General features: G+C 36.3%; 2 protein-coding genes across 2 annotated transcripts; one reads left to right on the top strand and one right to left on the bottom strand.

Moving 5' to 3' along the window:
• Nucleotides 1-4909: 4909 nt before the first annotated feature.
• On the bottom strand, nt 4910-6928 carry LOC131440055 (uncharacterized). Its single transcript, XM_058611146.1, has 4 exons — nt 6797-6928; nt 6547-6740; nt 5417-6114; nt 4910-5363 (listed from the first exon to the last, which is right to left on the bottom strand). Exons 3-4 carry the CDS (start codon nt 6080-6082, stop codon nt 5046-5048), a joined length of 984 nt encoding a protein of 327 aa, XP_058467129.1. The 5' UTR covers nt 6083-6114; nt 6547-6740; nt 6797-6928; the 3' UTR covers nt 4910-5045.
• Nucleotides 6929-10898: 3970 nt separating this feature from the next.
• LOC131440054 (anaphase-promoting complex subunit 7-like) lies at nt 10899-12071 on the top strand (the record flags this gene model as incomplete). The annotated part of the gene is made up of 2 exons (XM_058611144.1): nt 10899-11103; nt 11156-12071. Coding segments are annotated over exons 1-2 (985 nt in total), but the record flags the coding sequence as incomplete, so codon positions are not given.
• Nucleotides 12072-12075: the final 4 nt, after the last annotated feature.

The following is a 12075-nucleotide window of genomic DNA, read 5'->3' as shown; positions in this document are numbered from 1 at the left end:
AAGTACTTTGCGCCGTTCATTTTCTACCGTATATCCTCAATGGTGGGTAGTGGGTGTGTATCCCGAAGTATCGCTTTGTTGAGTTGCCGCATATCGATACACAGTCTAATATCACCGCTGTCTTTAGCCACTGTAACCACCCAACGACATGGTTCAGATACTTTCTCGATTATATCCTTGAACAACAATTTGTTCAGCTTATCGTCTACTTTTGCCAACATAGGTAACGGTAAACGGCGGAGATGCTGGGCAACAGGTTCAACCGACTTATCTATGGGAAAGTGTATCTTTATCCCACGGATGAAAGGGAAAGGTCGGCAAACCTACCCCTGATGCACCGATTCACGTTGACTGAGAAGTCCGACAACTAGCACTCCAAGCTGCTTAGCCGTTTGCTTCCCTAGAAGAGGTTGTGGTCCATTTTGCACTACGTAAAACCTTGGCACAGCTTTGAGCTGTTCATGGTCATCCGAAATAGCAATTTCTGCATCAAACATATTGATAACTTCGAAGCAGTCTGCTTGAGCATAAGCCCTAAATCTTCGATCGAAAGTACGCATATCCCCGATCACGTAAACTATATTCTTGTTCCCCGACCCCCACGTACGATCATCGATGATGTTCGATTGAACCCCTGAATCTATTTGCATCTTAATCAGCACGCCACCCACTCTCGCCCAAATGAGTTCATCTGAATCGCCTCCAGAAGATACCATCTCAACTCAACAAGTTCAATTCGTTCATTAGATAATGACCGCTCATGAGGTCTTTTCAGAAAGTTCTGTCTGTTCAGTTTACTGCTGTCCATCGATCGGCTTGATGATGCAAAGACCGGAGAAGAGTAACAAACTCCGGCAAAATGACCACGTTTCACACACTTCATACATGTTTTATCTCGTGCTGGGTAAGTTTGTTGTCCGTGAGAACGACCACAGAATTTGCACGGTACAGCAACGTAGTGCACGTTATCCGCTGATCTGAACACTTGCAAGTGAGTACTCCTTCCCCCAATCTGATCATTCGCCACACGTGACGTTTCAAACGCGTTTACTTGCTTAACAATCTCTTCTAATGTAAGATCTTTCTCCTGAAACAGTTTTGCCCGTAACTGACTTGGCCCAAACTGGAGCATCTTGCCAACTATCACAATGCCAGAGCTCTCCGACGCTGATTTACCAAAATTACATATTACATTTTGTACCATGTGCCTGCACTCGCATTAGGAATTTTTCCAGTGTCTCCTCTGGCTGCGGTGTCATGGCCAGAGTTGCCATTTCTAAATCTGTGTGAATTTGGGAAAAATCTGTGAAAATCTGTTGAGGAACTCCAATTATCTGTGAAAATATCTGTTTCAATTTCCTTTAGTAAAAAATAACATTTCAATGTTACATGTTTATTTTATTCTTGTTTTTACCGATTTGTTCTCTTCGTAATATTTATTTACAGTTCCATGACATCGTTCTTGGTGTTTCCTCTGCTATACATTTTCTTACAAAATTTTCTTTGCAGAGATTTAGTTAATTTTAGTTTACTACTACCTCCAATTGATCGTATTAACCATTTTGATTTTAAAATGCAGTCCATAGATTCAATATTTAGATTGTTTCGAACTTTTGTTTTGTTCGCATTATACTCTGAGAAGCATCTTTCTACAACAGCAGATGAATGCGGTATGATCAAAAGATTCGAAATAAAATGTCTCATACGCGGAAACGAAAACGTTCCATCTGCTTTTTTCAAATTTAGTATCTTTTTCCAACATTCTACTACCGGATCTGTGTCTTTTATAACGATGTGTTTGCAAAGAATCTTTACTTTGATTTCACGAAATTCATTTTCAATTTCTTGGTCGTTATTTTCATCTATATCACAAAAAATACGAAAATACTTCAATATAGGGCTTAAACTCGACAATACTAAAATGTTTTTAGGATTAATAGTTGATGCCTTTTTAAGTGTAGGATCATTCAAATTGAATCGATGCTTAATTTGTTTGATGAGCTCTATGTAAAAGTTCACACAAATATCATAAAATGTTCGCTTTTTCTGTTCATCTAAGACACCTTGGTCCAAAAGTTTTTTGGCAGCTTCTCCCACGTATACCTGGTTAGGATCTTTAAGATGATTTTTAAAATTTATTTCTACAGCTGCTGTGAATGTTTTCATATAATCGTCATCGCAAATGTTGTTCAAAATGATGATATAAAAACTACAAGGATCAGCCCCATGGGGTTGTTCGAACCGTTGATGTGGAACAAGGCAACCAAAATTTCTAATGATCTACAATCAAAAAGTTCAATCAATCCGAACCAACACCGAACATCATTTGTCTTGATTTGCATTTGTTTTATGACCGACGAAATTACACCAATATCCCAAATGTATGCAATTATATGTTTGTACATACTTGCGATTTCGATATTTAAGCTTCTCTTCGCCAAGCTTGTGTTCAAGTTTATTATGCAAGCAATTTTTTAGCGTTAAGTTTCTCTACCATTCTGCGATTTCGGTTGAAGCGATAAACCGACGACACGACCAGGCACTCCGAAGAAAAATCAGCATTAAAACTGTTCGCTAACGATTCACCGTCAGTTACCACAAATCTAGCGACCCCCTGTAAACGATAAAAATAATCTTCTCGAGCAACACTGTTTAAGTTGCTATGGATTAGTTACCAAGGAACCTCAAAACAAATAAACATGTTTTGAAAGCGGTGGAATAGTTCTATTAGTGTTAAACTTTGTCCAAATTAAGCAGAAATGCATTTAAATGGACTCGATTTTCGGAAGTTAATCGAAACTATGGATGAAACCAACGAACGAGGACAATGATCTGCTTCCAGCGATTCATCCGTACACTTCAACTGCTAGCTTTTCTGGGCAGTAGGATTCGGTGTAATATGCCGGTGTCAAAATTGTTTTGTGTCGGTTGATTGCGCAGCAGTGGAAACAGTATTTCACTTTGTTGGCCACTATTCGAGGATTACTAGTGGAATTCCACGAAGAAATCATTTTACCGTGCGTTATGCAGGTACCGCAGAGCACTAGCTTCGCTCAGCTCGTTGTCGGTCATTTCCATGTCTTCCTTCTCACACAACGGTTCCAAGTCAAGACCTGAATTTTGAATTTGGCTTTATAAAAGACATAACTCATACTCCTCAATTTTTATATTCCGCTCGAGTCAGGTAAATCCATTAAAATGTTCCGTAATATAATAACCGATCTGAAATTTATTTTGTTTACATTCATCTTGCCTTCGATATGCAGTAACCAAGGTTATGGTGACTGTTATTCAAAATCAATAAATATATAAACTTGTGTTGCCAGTTTAAAAAAATTCGCTAGCGTTTTCGATTTGACATTTCCAGTTACTGAGGGGTAGTTAAATTTACGATACAGTTTTGATAGACGAGTGGCAGGTCGTGTCGTCGGATAAACTGTTTCTCATTATCAATCGAGTTCATCTAATATAAATTAGAAATTAATCTTAAGCACTCAAAATTTATCCAGAGGTAGTTGTCAATTTCTCATGGGGAAACGACATAACAAGGAATTCCGAGCTTGCATGACACAAGATCAGAGCATACCAATTAAGGGCTGAGACTAGTGTGTTTTAGGGCGTTTTAAAGGGTTATTTTCACGCTTCAAATCTGATTTTCTCAGAAACGGTGACGACTATCAAAAAACCCAACTGACAATCTCGTAGAAGATTAGTTTAGATTATTCTGTGAAAATTTCAGAATGATTGTTTGACTTTAGCGGTCGGGAAAGTCTTTTTTCTGAAGGAAGAATTGCATAGCTGAAAACGCCGTCTTTCAAATTGTTCACTGAATATCTTGCCTTCAAAAGCATGGATCAAAAATCTATCCTGACAATGTCTAGATAATTTCATTTAGATGCGATTAGTGCATAAAAACATATATGTTTTTTTTTCATAAATACGTTTATTTCTTAAGGCAGTTAAAAAAAAACATATATGTTGTCGCGATAAAAGTGAAGGGAAAGTTATTTTTGTAAAGGTTAGTCGATTTGTATGGTGGCGCCATTTTAGTTCCCTGGTAACGTAACGAAACATGAGAGAGGAATAAAATCGGCTCAGCAAGGTTGCCAAACAAGCGGTAGCTTTATTGGATTTTATGTGATGTAATCAAACTTGTAACCGAAAATATCAAAACTTTCTTGGCCACCCGGACACATCGTGAGTCTTTTTATACATTTACGAGAGAGAATGGAGAGAAATGTAATACGCACAGCAAGCTTTTAAAGCTTCAAATCGTTTTATGGCGTTTCTCTCTTGCTGTCTAGCAGCAACCTACCTCTAGCTTGCTACGAGAAGGACTGAAACGTTAGCTTTAATTTCGCTTCTATTTATAGATTCGCGTGCTTCCAACAGCTTCGCTTTTGCATCGATTGACCAATCAGAGCGATGCTCTCTCTTTGATACATCGCTTACTCCTTCAAAACCGTCGACTATGGCAGGGAAATCCGGTATGCTGGAGATTTTTTGCAGACAAAATAGGACACTGCTAGCTATTAATCAACATTTCAATGATATACAATTCAAAATACATGGCTATGAACATTCAAATCAATACGTAGAAAAATTTCCTATCAAATGATGAAATAATATTGATAATTGATACAAAACTGACTGAGCTGTAAGTGTTTAAAACCTGACCACATTTCTACGTGTAGTTTGTGATTTGCACCCCTAGTAAAGATGTGTTCCACATCAAAAGCATGCATGCATCTCTTCATATATCATTGTGTATTCTGGAGATTCTGACTGAAAAATTCTGTTTAATCTATTGATAAGTGTCAAGATATAGCTTAAAAAATGTAATATTGGTTTCATCATCGGATCGTTGAGATGCATTAAAATCCTATGTGCAGTGGAATTTTTGTCATAGTTGTATTGGAACGAGAAAAAAACTTTTAGTTTATCATATCTAGCTAAGTTTCTTTTCACCACTGCTTCAAGTGATAACCATCTTGTTGCAGAAGGGTGCAACATTTTTAGTGGCTTAAGATCGACGACTTCTTGAATCAATGCGCGAGATAGTTGTAAATATCTTCCAGCAAATGCTCTACATAGGACGGTATTTTGGCACATGCATAGCTTGCACATAGAGCCAATGAATGACAGGTACATTTAATAACAATAAGATCGGGACAATCTTTTTTCAGAAGCTTCATGACTGAGTTTTCAGATCCCATCATAACAGATGCTCCATCAGAAGAAAAACCTTTCAATTTATTTTTGTAATCAATGTCATCATTGATGAATTCGTCGACGATGGCTTGATAAATGGTTCTATGATCTCCAGCTTTCAGCTCAATAGCTTTGTAAAACACATCTTCAGCCTGTAACATTGAAAAAAAAATTGAATAAATATTTGTATAAAAAAGAAATTTACCTTAAACTTCTCCTTTTTACTTTCCATTAATCGAATGACCTTAGCCAAGGTTTTGTTTGTTGAGATGTCTGTTGATTCGTCAATTATTAGACTGAAGTTTTGATTTCTCATTTTGGTTACCAAGCGTTCATGCTGTTCTTGAGCCAAAACGCCTTTGACAATCGCAGAAGACTTTGTTCTGTCCAATTTGAGCTTAGAACAAATTTCCGATTTTGAATCGATTGATCTTATAACATCAGATAATTTTTCAACAGCTGCAAATGAAATATTATTCTCGGCGGCCCATGCACAAATTTTAAGTTCTGCTTCAGTAATTTGCTCAGTTATGGAAGGATTCATCAATGTATCTATAAGTTGATCTTTTGGATAAACAACCTTAATAGCTGCTTGTATGTGACGCTTAGTTTGCAAATGTGTGGAAAGATTGGATTTGCCCCCTCGGCCTACACTGAGTTTCTCAAGACAAATTTTACACCAAGCGTAATATGAATCTTTTCCGTACGACTCAAAACATGCAAACTTTTCGGAATTTATCCAGGCTTTTCTAAATTTTTGCATGAATGCTGGAACGACTTGATTTACATTCTGCTCTTGTTCGTCACTTAAAGGTGAATTAATATCCGTAATATGGTCGCAAGAGCGATTGTTGTTTTTATCAATTAACATGCTTCTGTTACTTTCTATCGGGATGTTAGAGTCTGAAATACGATATTTAATTCCATTATATTCGATATTTTGTATACGTTTTATGTATATTTTATCTGATATAATGTTTTACTGAAAGAATAATAATTCATAATCATTTTGAAATAAGTATGTTGTATGCATTAATACACCTATGTAAAGAGGTAACATATTGGAAATTATTTATTTCATACACACACATACACTTTCATCTATACAAACTAATAGCGTTTTTCATTGAAAAACATTGCTCTGGTTTTGTACTTTCGAGCAGAAATGACAATGAAGCACCACCAGAACATTGTATTTCTGCTCGAAAGTGCAAAACCAGAGCAATCTACGCCACCAGTGTTTCTCAAAGAAAAATGGCATAATTTAAAAGGTATATAACACGGCGCTTCCACCCCGGTTAGAAACTAGGTTTTACAGTGATTGCATGTACATACCTTTTTTTTATTACATTTACGTTCTTAAACTCGCTCAGAACAGGGCAATTGGCCGAAAGCGGTAACGAGTAGTTCGTAGATGCCGACCTTATTTCTTTCTCCGATTTTCGTTCATCACATTCAGGTGAGAAAGTGCAACTATCTCTAGAGGGTACAAAATCCGAATCCGATTTGGACTTTCTCTACAACACAATCTACAAAAACAAAACATAAAATTTCATTTACCTGTAACGAGCACACCTGAACTTACCCTTCTGTGAAGTTTCCTTGCGAAAATAGCTTGAAATCGAACGTTGGGACATGTTTTGTTACATTCAAAGCCAACAGTGAAAAATTATAGCTATAGTAGTTTTCAAAAGCAATCTTTGCTAGGAACGAGAGATGTTTGTTTACCGGATGATAAAGCAATTTTCTGTGTTTGCATTTGACATTTATACCCTGTGAGTAGGGCTCGCCTGTGGATGGTGGTGTAATATTGCACTCATATTTTACTCTAACGAATGTGCGACTAATTAAAATTTAAATTAATCCAAAGGAATTGAAATTTAGTTGCAATAAAAAAGTTATTTGAATATCATAGTTACTTTTGTTCAAAAATCTGTGAAAATCTGTAGTTTTTAGTGAAAATCTGTCATCTGTGTAGACAGATTCTGTATAAAATATTTTCGAAAATATCTGTGGTTTTACAGAAAAATCTGTGAATGTGGCAACCCTGGTCATGGCCCAAAACGGAACCGCTCATGAGCGTCATGACTTTGGGCTGCGAAATAATCGTCCAACTTTTGCATTGCCACTATATATGGATCGATACCATTTCTTGTTCAGCTGTTACATCTGCTCCCGGGATGCTGAAGAATATATCTTGTAATTCAAACGAACCGCAAGCCAACAACATATCCTTCTTTTCAATTCCATCCTTTATTTTTGATGCGCGCAGACAAATCTCAAACCCTCGCTTCCGGGTAATCCATCTGTTCCTGCGATCCGTTAAGGGAACTCCCACAATCGATAATGCAGGCAGCTTAGAAAAGATTTTGCTTTTATCCATCGTTTCTCTTAAGATATGGCTCCCACTGTTTGGGTACTAGCATCACACAAGCCAATACAATTCGTATTTTGTATCTACAAGCTTTGGTCAAATTAGTACAATTAATGAATTCGGATTCGTATTTTTCTCCCCAAATACCGCTTCCTCCAATCACTAATCGTTCTGTTCTCAAGACACAGAGCTCCTCCGACATTTCTAGGTACGAATAACAACTCTCCACCGCTTTCTTGACGCGGGCTTTTCTGTTTTCTAGACACAGAGCTCTCCCTACAATTCTAAGCAGGAATACCAAAAACAATTCTCCACCGCTTTCTTGACGCGGGCTATTCTGTTTTCAAGACACAGATCAATCGAGAATGTCAAACACTCTGTTGTGTTTACCTTTCCGGAGCTTTTTCTCTGCTTACTAGACGCAGTGCTAAGAGCTTTACTTTCTGCTTCCTAGACGCAGGCTACTTCTCTCACACACACCTACAAACAAAATGGTGTGAGCTTTTTTCTGATTTCAGTTTGTTAGGCAGTCGAATATTTTATTTTTTTCTTCCCTTTCCAGCCGTATTCGATTAGAAACCCACCTGTATCGATAACACGGCAACATATCCAGCTAGTCGACGAAAAATAAAATAAAATCCAATCCCGGTCGCCAATTTGTGATAAATTGAAACACGCGTGACTAACACTTGACTGCTGCGTATAGCAGCTCTCTTTATTTCCCCCCCTCCAAAGCTTTACCACAGATCATCAGACCCATCACCACAATTACAAAACTCTCATCTCATCACTACTACCAAAGAGAGCTCAGACGAACAAAATTATTTTATTCTTTCCTTTTTTTTGAGAAATCTGTATAAACCTGTATTGAGTTTAAAAAATCTGTACAAAATCTGTATTCTGTATGAAATCTGTATGTGCATGTAATGCAAGAATACGTCGTTTTCCATTGCCGTTTCTAGATCCGGTTTTGAAAAAATGAATCAACGTCAATCATAGATGTTTTGTGGTTTTCAATTATGTTTAGTGAAAAGTGCAACATAAGGATATAAAAATAATTCAATTTTGACTCCAAACCGTTCAAAAGGAAACGGTTTTGAATCACTATTTTGCGCATACAAAAAAAAAGAAGAATAAAATAAAATAACGAAGAAAAGTTTCTTCATTTTGAGAGCAGAGAACTTAACTTTTGAGTTGAACTTACTCAAATTTTGAACAAAATATTTATTTTTTATTTTTAGTAAAAATTACTCAAGTTTTGACAATTTCGTCCCTTAACTCAAATATGAGTAGATAGGTGGTAATTCAAGTTTAGAGTACGTGCACTTTTTATGAATTTGAGTGATGTGTCATTCAATTTAGAGTTATGTTTAATGAGGATGATGGTCTTAGCTATGACAAGACCAGACAACTGGGAGGGCTGCTTTTGTTCCAAAATGGACCAGTTTCTGATTGGCTGATTAGCGGCCCTTACACAAGCATTAAAAATGTCATTTTAAATGATGACTAAGTAATGATGTATTTCAAATTTCTTAGAAATCTCGTCATTAGTGCACCATTACACGTTCATTAAAATGATATTATGTTTTAGTAATGACATTTTTAATGACTCGTGTAAGGCCGCTATTCTCATTAGGCTCTCTGACAGCTCACTTACAACCACAAATGCAAATGAGATTGGCTTGTTTTCATCAGGAAACGAATGTATTAAACACAGTTCAGACGATCAATCAACTTCGGTCGACGTCCAGATTGGTTTATTAATTTTATTTAGCCGAATATTGCTCACGTATCCGACGTTAAAAAGTTCCGTGAACTTGACGTAGTGTCCTTTCATATGAATTGCTTACAATTAATGTTGTTGTTCCGTAATCGTTCCATTCAGGTGATAGCCGCTTGATGCTGCGTGTGAATTGCTTTTACATATTGTTTTGTTTTCATCCGGAAACGTGTAGGCCACCCATTTTTCAGTAGGGCCGCCGTTCATTTTTCACCGGGCATAGAAACCTCAATGTTGGTACCCGCACATTTTGAAAAGAAAAAACTTTCGCAGGGTACGCGAGCAATGATGCCAAGTATAAAAAAAATCAGAATACATGTTTAATAAAACGAATAATTTTAGCTCACCAATAAAAATGAATATTTTCAAAGAATGTTTAACTTTTTTTAATCTCATTTGTGATAAATGTTTTGCGTGGCAGCACTGTGTAATTAAAATCAGCATCCAGCCGTTTTTCTTCTTAGTGAATTAAAGTGTAACAAAAAAAGATTTGTTAAATTATTGTAAACTTGAAAATGTTTTACAAGAAGAATGAACTGTTGTCACAGACTAACAGACAGGACACTCAAATTAGATTCTTCAATCATTTTAACTGTCATTTCGAATATTCCTTTATTTGGGACAGAACTCACATGTGTCATGATGGCGCCACGTTACCCTATCAAAAACATCCTGTCTGTCATCTAGACTGTGTTTATTTTTTTCATTTACCAACAGAGTTGCCATTTATACAGAATTACCTGTAATGTATTGATATGTATTTGCATTTGTATGCGAATTTCATGCAGGATACAGATTTAATACATATTGCCAAAACTATATACAAAATTGTGCCTACCTCTCATCCTTCAACGCAATACAAAATCGAACCCGTTTAGTGGCAATATTTACTTGCTTCTGATCTGCCGCCACTTAATTTCGGGTGAAAATTACCAACACAATAAAAAATAGTCTAGATGAACAATGTTGAGAAAAATAAGTGGTTACCTTCCAACATCGCTAAAAAGTTTAATATATTATTAACGTAATATAATAATTTACTGTGACGATTCATTTCCAAATATTATGATGAAATCAGGCATCCCTGCAAGCAGCTGATCGGTGTTGACAAACGAGGGGAACCAACTAGTAAATTAACTTTTACATAACACAAGGGGTGTACCGATAGTAAATAGTTCGCGCAGTATAATATAGGTGGAACTAGTGCATCACGAAAAAATTATTTTTTATAAGAATTTACTCATACTGTCATGTCTGTTAGTCTGTGCTGTTGTGTTCCACACTATGGTTGCACTTAGCATTTCAATCCACACTTGAATTTCGATTTTGCGTTCAACGAGAGATATTTCGTGTCTTGTCATCAAAGCTCAATTAATTGTTTTTAAACATTAATATATAATAAAAATAAGCATTCCTAAAAACATTTTTCATGTTTATTTCAAATCAAAAACCGGTCTAAAAATTTAAAATTTTGCTTAGAATAAAATTAATAAAAAATCTGTGGATATGGCTACACTGTAGCCGATACGTTGCGGTATTTATTCCACATAAAGAAAATGACGAGAAGGATGATTCGCAAGAAAGAATAAGAAGCCAGTTGTCAGGTCTTGTCTTAGGTAAAAAGCATACAAATAGGGATCTCGGTTGTTTTGATTGGATATATCGTAAAATGAGTACACTTTTCGAACACTTAAAGACGCTCTTTGACTGCGAGTTGTATTCAAATGCGAAATTATTGGTATTTATTTTCGTGTCAATTTTACTATATAAAACTAGTTATGTTTTTGCAGTCTAATTTGATATTGGCAGTTTATGAGAACAATAAATTGATCCTGACTCCGCAGCAACATTTTTGCACATTGGTTTATTATGCAGAATCGCTTTTTCATGAGCACCAGTATCGTGAATCCGAGGGATTATTTAAACAAGCTTTGCAAGCTAAGCGCATAATTACTAAGTCGAAATCACCTGGAAATAGAGTAACAGAAGATTTTAAAGACATTTTTTCAGAAGTTGAGATCAAATTCAAAACTGCCACGTGTTTAGTAGAAATCAAACGGTTTAGGGACGCGATCACTACTCTTCAGTCTCTTTCAACTAAACAACGAACCCCAAAGGTTAATATGCTTTTAAGTAGACTATGTCATAATCACGGACATGAAAGAACAGCAATTGGAACATATAAAGAGGTGTTGAAAGATTGCCCGTTAGCATTCGAGGCAATAGAAGGTCTTCTGATGCTTGGCACTAATGGAATTGAAGTTAACACTCTAATTGTGAACGCAACGCTTGTACCGCAATGCAATGACTGGTTAAGTAATTGGATCAAAGCTCATGCTCATATTCATAGTAGAAGGTACAACGAAGCTATTCAAACATTTCGGTCTATCGAATCAAATACTTCACTTGCAAATTATCACCAGCTACTGGTGCAGATAGGTGAGTGCTTCTACAACAACGGAGATTATGAAAACGCTTACACCTATTTAAAAAGAGCACATAATTCATATCCGTATATGAAGAATGGTATTCAGATTTTAGCGATTCTCATGACAAAGAAAAAAAAAATTGCTGAATTAGAAAAAATGATTGCTCCCACATCAACGTTTCCATATGAATATTCTTCAGAAATGTGGTTTGTAATGGCACAATATTTGTTCGCTACAATGAAATACGACAAAGCCGTCTATTTTGTCCAGAAAGCATGTTT

The sequence above is a fragment of the Malaya genurostris genome, unplaced genomic scaffold, assembly GCF_030247185.1.
Source record: "Malaya genurostris strain Urasoe2022 unplaced genomic scaffold, Malgen_1.1 HiC_scaffold_58, whole genome shotgun sequence".
In the NCBI taxonomy this organism is placed as follows: Eukaryota; Metazoa; Arthropoda; class Insecta; order Diptera; family Culicidae; genus Malaya; species Malaya genurostris.
This window is presented reverse-complemented; position numbering and strand designations above follow the sequence as displayed.

Excerpts from the sequence above, each read along its gene's own strand:
- LOC131440055 (XM_058611146.1), bottom strand. The coding sequence starts at position 6,082 with ATGTTAATTGATAAAAACAACAATCGCTCTTGCGACCATATTACGGAT. Across the intron at positions 5,364-5,416 it reads GTAAAAAGGAGAAGTTTAAG|GCTGAAGATGTGTTTTACAA; the intron begins GTAAATTTCTTT and ends TCAATGTTACAG.